The 7,838-nt window shown below is 51.7% G+C and overlaps 2 protein-coding genes and 3 pseudogenes across 2 annotated transcripts, besides 3 other annotated features; 4 read left to right on the top strand and 1 right to left on the bottom strand.

The window, feature by feature from the left end:
• On the top strand, positions 1 to 98 carry Tc00.1047053510983.37 (annotated as a pseudogene).
• Positions 1 to 883: a sequence feature (heterozygous, non-Esmeraldo-like haplotype).
• Positions 99 to 365: a mobile genetic element.
• Positions 366 to 421, top strand: Tc00.1047053510983.28 (annotated as a pseudogene).
• Positions 727 to 3,465, top strand: Tc00.1047053510983.19 (retrotransposon hot spot (RHS) protein, putative; the record flags this gene model as incomplete). Its single annotated transcript, XM_800241.1, has 1 exon — positions 727 to 3,465. One exon carries the CDS (start codon positions 727 to 729, stop codon positions 3,463 to 3,465), a length of 2,739 nt encoding a protein of 912 aa, XP_805334.1.
• Positions 884 to 7,838: a sequence feature (areas not merged during assembly with more than two copies in the genome that could not be assigned to a particular haplotype).
• Tc00.1047053510983.10 (uncharacterized protein) lies at positions 5,237 to 5,815 on the bottom strand (the record flags this gene model as incomplete). The annotated part of the gene is made up of 1 exon (XM_800240.1): positions 5,237 to 5,815. The coding sequence occupies one exon, from the start codon at positions 5,813 to 5,815 to the stop codon at positions 5,237 to 5,239; it is 579 nt and encodes a 192-aa protein (XP_805333.1).
• Tc00.1047053510983.5 lies at positions 7,172 to 7,838 on the top strand (annotated as a pseudogene; the record flags this gene model as incomplete).

Genomic DNA, 7,838 nt, shown 5'->3' with positions numbered 1-7,838 from the left:
GCGCTATGGACGCCAATCGGGATGTCTTGCTGATGGGTTTTTAAAGGACCCCACGAAGTATATTTGCGATGCGGGAGTATTGAACGAAATGCAGGCATCCCTGGCTCAGCCGGCCACCTCAACGTGGTGCCAGGGTCTAGTACTCTTTGCTAGGGAGGAAGCTGAGCGCCTGCTGTTCATGCTTCAAACCCGATGAGTAGTTGTTACTTAGTTTTACGGGCCGGAAGGGCAGATGTTGGAGCCATTCTATAATGGCTGCCCGCGGAGTAAGGTTATCCTTGCTACTGAATTCCTTCGTACGCTTACCAGAGCTGCACAATTGAGGTGTAGTTACTACGACTGGTAAGAGAAGAAAAAAAAAAAAAAAATGCAGGCATCGGATCGTTACAAGAGGATGGAGAGGGCTGTGAGGGATGAAATGGATATGGAAGAGGATGTACGCAAGCTTTACAAAAATGGTGTGGACAATCTACTGAGGTGTTTGGTGGCTACTGCATTGTTTTGTTTCTCGTGTGTTGGTTTCGTTGGCTTTATTTTATGCTGAAATGTACTTTTTTTTTTCTGTTGCGCCACTGAGCTCAATATGTAGTCCACACCGTGTGGATAAGTCTTTTTCTGCGTCTTCCAGTCATTTCCGTGCGTATTTTCTTTTTTCCTTATTCCCCTTTTGATTGGTCGTTAGTGTTCAGCTTTAACTTAACCCAACTAAGAAAACAAGGAGAAGCAATGTCTGGAAGGCCCGAGGAAGGACTTCACAATAATGAGGAAAACCAATCGTCCAATGTCCCGCAACGAGATCGGAGGAGAGCGAGGCTGGAGTCCAATAGTGACACAGATCAACCCGCCGCGACACACATAAGAGTGGAGGAAAGGCAGCGACCGCAGTGGACCATGGGCAGCACCGTAGAGGACATCCTTCTGGAGGGAAGCACTAACAGGACCGACATGAGGCTGAATGAATTCCTTCGGAATTCTGTTGGCGGCAGGGTTGTGGACACCAATGAGAACGTCACGATGCAGGAGTTTTTTCAGGATCCCGAGATGTTTATCCAAAACAAAAGGTTATTACGCACAATAACGGCATTGCCGCCATACCAAGTGCTGGAGGCTATTAATAAGCTTCATCCCGAGCATGTGTTCTCTCTCGAGCAATGGAGGGACTATGAAGGAAAGGATACAATCACTCCTTTTCCAAAGGCAAAACTAAACGGAGTTCTCACTCAGGTAATGAGAGAAGAAAGGCTAAGACGTGAGGCAGAAGAAAGGCGAAGACGAGCGCAAGAAATGAAATTTACCATTTCCACTACGATCGAAGATGTACTGTTCAGAGGGGAATTTTGCTACAAGGAAATGAAGCTTAACGATTTTCTTCTGCTGAGATTTGGCGGAAAGGGCGTTGTGGCTACCAATCGGAGTGTTTTGCTGGAGGAGTTTTTTAAGGAACCCACGAGGTATATCCGTGATAAGGGAGTACTGGGCGAAATACAGGCAGCAGGTGCTTATGCGAGGATGGAGTGGACTGTAAAGGATGAAATGGATATGGAAGAAGATATAGAGAAGCTCCACTATAATCATGTAAGTACTCTGCTGGGGTGGCTAGTAGCTGCTCCGGAGGTAAAAGAAATTGTTCATGGCATTACTGAAAGTTTTTTGGATGCAGCCCTTGAGGAAGCGAGGAACTCAATGAGGATGAGTGCAGCGATAAAACTGGAGGGAGTGTACGAGTCTGTGTACAATGCGAGGTGGAGCCATGTGGTGGAAGTTCCTGGCGGCGAGGGGATGGGACTGGAAGTGAGGGAAAGGGAACCACCACAGCCATGGAAGTACAAGGCAGTTGGCCGAACCCTCGAAAAGGATGATGGTGTGGAGCAATCCGGTGAAGCACGTCTCAGGCTGATGGTGCTCACCTCGGACAAGGGGTGGCCGTACTCGTGGAATCGGAAGGGGGTGGAATCCACTCGTGACTGCTACGTGAACTGTGAGGTGGAGCGAGTGTGGCAGATCGTCAAGGGCGATCTAACTGAATTTTTTGGCACTGACGGTGAGACCGACTTTAGGCCTGAGCGGCGTGTGTTGATTGGGACGCCCGGGATCGGGAAGTCGGTGGCTGCCGGCTCGTACCTCCTCTACCAGCTGCTGCACTACGATGCGGAGAAACTCCCTGTGGTTGTTTACTTTATTGCGGATCGAAAATTCCTGTTTGACAAGACCAGCAGGACGGTGTCGACATACATGAGCGAATCCAGTAATGCGTCTGTTGTGAGGAGTCTGTCTGACCGTGGGATGAAGGGGTATATTATTTACGATGTGGCAGAGCCGGATGATGAACCGTCTGGTAATTTGGCTCCCAGGGGATGGGGCATGGTTTTGGTGTCACCCCCACTCGAGAGGAACTACAAAGAATGGGTGAAGCGGAGCGGTGCCACAGAAATAGTTATGAATTGCCCTGGTGAAAGCGATGTGAAGGCGATGTGCGTTTGGATGAGGCGCCATCAGCCCGTGCGGGAGCAGGCGGAGTACTGGCATGTGGTGAAGGGCCAAATGGATGAAGTGGGACCTATTCCACGTTATGTCTTTGACGAGCGAAAGTATCATAATTGGGTTCAACGGTGTCACAAGACCGTCGATGAGGCGACCTCTTCTGTAATCTTGCAATACAGTGGTTTGGGATGTGGTGGATCCTGGGATCGTATGAAGGTGCTCTACTGGCTTGCGAGGGTTGTCCGAGTACGAGGTGGAGAGTTTGGTTCTGAATTTTTTTTCAATTTACCGGTGTCTGCTCACCTCGGAAATAAAACATTATTCAAGTCGGCGAAGTTAATGCAGCAGCATGATTTTAATTTACTCATATCGGGGCTGAAGGATTATCTCATATCAGAAAATTTTGGAAGGTGCACCGTGTTTGCATTTTTGAATGGATCTTTTGTGAGCACAATAGAACGCAGGCTGAGGGAGCTGAGGCCATCACCACAACGTCAGTCCCACCGCTGTGCGCTGGCGGTGTACTCACAGGAGCGCTCCACCAGGCACCATGTCTTACCGCCACTGGAACACGTTTCTGAGAGGATTGATGTGGAGTGCGGGGTGCTGTACGTAACGGAGGTGGAAAACTTTCCGCTGTTGGACGGCTTTTTCTTTGTGAAATCAAATCCAATGACGCTGGTTGGGCTGCGGATGGCTGCGGCGGGTGGGCATCACACCACAGCCAGCACTGTGAGGCAGTTCACTGAGCATCTGGCGGAATATTTTAATGGTTGGGAGGAGTTATCCCGAGACATGTCGTGGGAGATGATTTATGTGCAGCACGCAGACAGCACGCCGATGAATGACTGGCGGAGATGTGATGTCGTCGATTCCAATAACGTGAGCGGCGCGGACAACAATGAAATTGCGGCGTTTTGGAACGAAAAGGTACGCCAGTACCAAGTGCCAATATCATCCGAAGACGCCCCAAGAAGGCATTAGAATTGAGGAGTAATCAACGGAATAAATAGGAAAACAAATTAGGGAATTGCGGGGGTATTTTGAGTTCTGGTAACAAATATTGGGGCTTTTTTCATGTGGTTGGATGCCTGTGTGTGCATACAGTGCAGATGTACCGGCATCAGGCGGCAGCATCACACACGGATGCGGAAAATGTCCAACGCGAGCGATCGTAACAGTGAACGAAGAAGAAATTATGGGGGGAACGGGGTAGTTTGGTTTCTGGTAGAAAAACATTGCGGGTTGTTTCATACATGTGGATTTCTGTGTGTGCATACGAGGCATAGTGGGGAAATTGCTCTTTTATGAGAGAATGATTATGACCAGCGGTGATGAAGTATGACTACGTTGTTTATTTCCTCTTATTTTTTTTGTTCCAAGGCCCATCATTAAACGAAGCATCTTTAAGGGATGGAAGACGACCAATTTCTCTTGTGAAAACAGTGCACTCCGTGTGACTGCTTGGAGTGGGGCACCGTATTCAATTGAGGGTGGAATGGCTTCCTTGTGCCTGCGTCATCGTTGCTTCCCCTTGCGATTTCATGCTTGACTGCCTCACCGCGGCGCCAGGGCCAATTGCTCCGTATTGTCGGGGGAATTTAGGGGCCAGCAATGTTTCCCTCACGGGATCGTTGTTTTTGTTGGCGCAGGGCAGACGGCATCTACAAGCGTCCGGACCAGTCGCGTCGTGCCAAAGCAAATTGCAGCACTTTGAGGTCTGGGGGCACGTGCTACCGCGGTGCGGGCATTACGATTTATTTGGGAAAACACACGGGAAACAAAAGAAGCACATTTGTGAGTGCTGCGGCAAATTGGCGCCCATGCTCTCTTTATTGAGAATGGACAATGAGAGGGTGCGCCCTGCGCCTGTTGCCTGCACTCTCATAGCCACGTTTTGAATGGAGCGTGTTGTTGTTTCTCTGAAGCGGGGTCCGTGTGTCAACGCGACAGGGAAACACGGTTGGCGGTGGCAGGAGTTCTTCCCGGAACGGCACTGGAGTGCCGGGTTCCCGGAGTGGGTCTCTCGCCGAGGTGGGGATGGCGCTCAGGGATTGCCCCGAGGCTGCTTCTCAATGCCGTTGTTGTTGTTGACGGCCAATCGCTGATGGGAGGGCGAGAGATAGTGTGCTGTCGTGTGATTTCTCTCAGTGGCACCCGTTGGAGCGATGCATGTGTGCTTGCCTTGTAGATACGGTGTTAGGGATTCTTATTTCACGCTATTCGGTGCCGCAGAAGTGGACGGGGAAGTGATGCAGTCACGAGCTGCACGGGCGGGGCGGACACCGTTACATGAGCCTGTGGGTGATTCGAGCAAATCCAAGTGTACCATGCGGTTTGGGTCTACAAGGAAGGAAGAAAAACTGGGCGGCTGAGGGGGGTTGCAATGCACGCGGCTGCAGAAGATGGCATGCGTTGCTGAGTTCACGTTGACTGCCACTTTGGATGCTTTTTCTCGAGGCCGTGAATTCTTCCCAATTTATTTGGAGGTGCTTGATGACACCAGACGTGGAAGGCATTTTCATTTCATACGAGGATGGCACACGGGAGACAAGGAAGAAAGAGAGCGACGTCTCGCCAAAAGAGCAGCTGCTGGAACGTTGGCGAGACTCGGGATTGTTTGCACGGCCAGCTGCTTGCCCTCTGCAGGATGTTCCTTGAGGCGTTCATTGGCACGAGTGTGAGGTGCACGCACGGGCAGGCACCGCAACAACAGTGCCATTACTTCTCCGTTGCACGAATGAGACGACGCACATCAGGCATGGCAGGTGACGGACTTTGCGAGCCTCCCTTCTCCCACAGCCTCTTCTGTTTCACATCTTGGCATTTTCTGCGCTGTGAAAACCGCTCCCATTGGCCGTCCTCTGTGACACGAGAGCCGCCTGTACTCCTCTCCATCGCATTGAAGAGTCGTGAGGAGGGCCTGAAGGTGCGTTGAGGAGCCGTGTGGCCTCTGCGAGCATTTCCTCTGTTTTTCATAGGTATTGAATTTTGGATTACCGAAACGCACCTTGAGTGCTTGCGTTGGAGGCACACATAACTGAGGGACAGGCGTGCTCGTGGAGGTGAAGGAGGGCCACACCATTGGGAGGAGGAAGAGTGAATGGGTGGGTGGGTGTGTCTGTGGCCCACATGTGGTGCCCGACTGGTGCTTCGCGTTGTTTGGTGCCATTATCATTTGCATCCACAAAGAATGGCTTTGGTTGCTGCTTTTCCCAACTCTCTTACTGTTTCTGTGTTTTGCGTGTTTGTGGGCATGGCTCTTCTTCCGTGCTGTGCATTTGCTGCATAATCTTTTGATGGTCTGTGTGGAATATGTGACGATTTGCGGCATTTTTTTAGTTGAGCTTTGATCGGTACCGCCGAATGACAGTCGGATTGGAGGCGTTACTTTTTCTTTACTCTGATCACGTGCGATGTGTATGGGAGGCCTCTCAGGGAAGCGCTAGCCAAAATTCTTGCAAAGCCCATGTCTGGTGCCATACTTTTTATTGACGTGGAATGAGTTGGCGTTTTGCATGCAACCTTCTGTGCATTCTTGCCGTGGTGCTCCTCATGCATGGCCCATGGAGACGACTGGCTGGGAATTGTCAATGGGCTTCTCGTTGAGCCGAGGGGAGCATACTGCCTTGTTTACTCATTGAGAGACCGGGCGTCACGGATGATGCATGTGGCAGGCAGAACCTCGTGCATGGCGGCAGGAGGAGACTAAGGGCTGGTTGTTTGATTGTTACTGACGAGTCCTGCCTCACTGCTTGGAGGGGGCTGTCGTTTGCTGGGGCAACCTGTTTTGTGTGTCCAGACACTGCTTGCGCCGAGTGGCGTGGTGCCATGTTGGTGTGTGCGGCTCCATCGTGCGGGACGGCTGCGTGACGTTTACGGACTGTGCGCCTGTGGATTGATGAATGTGGCGGGAGGCGTGTCTGAGGGGAATCTGCGAAGGGAGGGGTGACCTTCGTTTGGCGGAGCTGCTGTTCGATGTGCGAGGGAAGAAGAAAAACAAGTGATTTCTGACGCGTCTGTGAGTGTGCCACGTCCACCGATGAGTTCTCAGGGAGAGGGAAATGAGGGAGGGAGGACGGAGACTGTGCGCATCGACTGCGGCGTGTGGTGCCACAGGATGCGGTTGACATTGTGAAGGATGAGACGGCCGTCATGCGTGCAGCAGAGCGTCATCGGCATCTTTTTGCCTGCAGAGCGTGTAGGTGCTGCGAGGAGGTGCAGGCGACCTCTCATCATTAGGCTGCTAAGGCCGTTTTTCCTCTCTACTCAGCGGGAGGAGCAACTCTTCCTGCACGTGACATGCTGGTCTGCATCGATGCTCCCCACGGGTTGTCACGCCGCCGTGTCGTTGCAGTGCAACTCTCGTGCTCCTCACTGCACACGTGGCTCCCTGTCGCTTGGCTTATTTGCAGGGCCATGGCCTGCGGTCCCCATTGAGAGGTCGTTCACATGCTTTTTTTTTTTTTTATGCTGTTGAGAGGTGCTGGGGAGAATAATGGCTGCGGGGGCGCTGATGTTGTGGTTTGCTGTGAGTGGTGGCGGTGTGTACCGTTGTTGTACTGCCTTTCTTCCGCTGTTGCCTGTTGCTCTTCTCCAAGAAGGAAAATAAACGCTAATCGCTACCGTGAGATTTGAAGGCGCTGAAAGGACCAACAGCAGCACACACGGTTGACCCACACATATTTACATGCTCTCACGTGTTGCTGCAGTGAAGGCACCCCGCACACACAACCGTCGCTGCGTGAGCGGATCCAGCGGAAGGAGGAGGGAAGGAAGAGAGAGTGAGCCGCAGAGGCCCAACATGTCGCGGCGTGTGTTTACTTCCGCGGTGCTGCTTCTTCTTTTCGTGATGACGTGCTGTGGGATTGGTGGAGCTGCTTCTGCTGGGGGGTAATGTAAAGAAGGCAGTTGATGCGTTGAGGGGGATTGGATGGGAAAAGCTTGACAACTGGGAGGATGTTTCTGGCGCTGGTGGTAAATATGGCTCGCTTCGTGGTCCCAGTCTCGTTGATCTGCAGGGTCATGTATTTGCTATTGCTGAAGTCCATTGCAGGGATGGAGGCGAATGCAGCGACGTCAGCTTTACTGGGATTGCGTCAAAGTACCTTGATTTAAGTGGTGTTGCTGATCCAACGGAGATCTTGACGGCAGATGCGAGTATCTTTGGCGCAGATCTTCTAAAGGAAGGGTCTGAGGGTATCGGCGCCAGAAACGGCATAACGCGACCAACGACACTTGTACTTGGGGAAAGCGTTTACGTGCTCCTGGGAAACTACAGCCATACAAGGCCGCAGGTTGGGGGTACGAATGAGCGGGGCCTTTTACTTTTGAAGGGAACTCTCGCTGATGAGGGT

Source organism: Trypanosoma cruzi, genomic scaffold, assembly GCF_000209065.1.
Source record: "Trypanosoma cruzi strain CL Brener 1047053517005 genomic scaffold, whole genome shotgun sequence".
Taxonomy (NCBI): domain Eukaryota; phylum Euglenozoa; class Kinetoplastea; order Trypanosomatida; family Trypanosomatidae; genus Trypanosoma; species Trypanosoma cruzi.
Note: the sequence above shows the minus strand (reverse complement) of the source record. Positions and strands in the feature narration are given on the sequence as shown.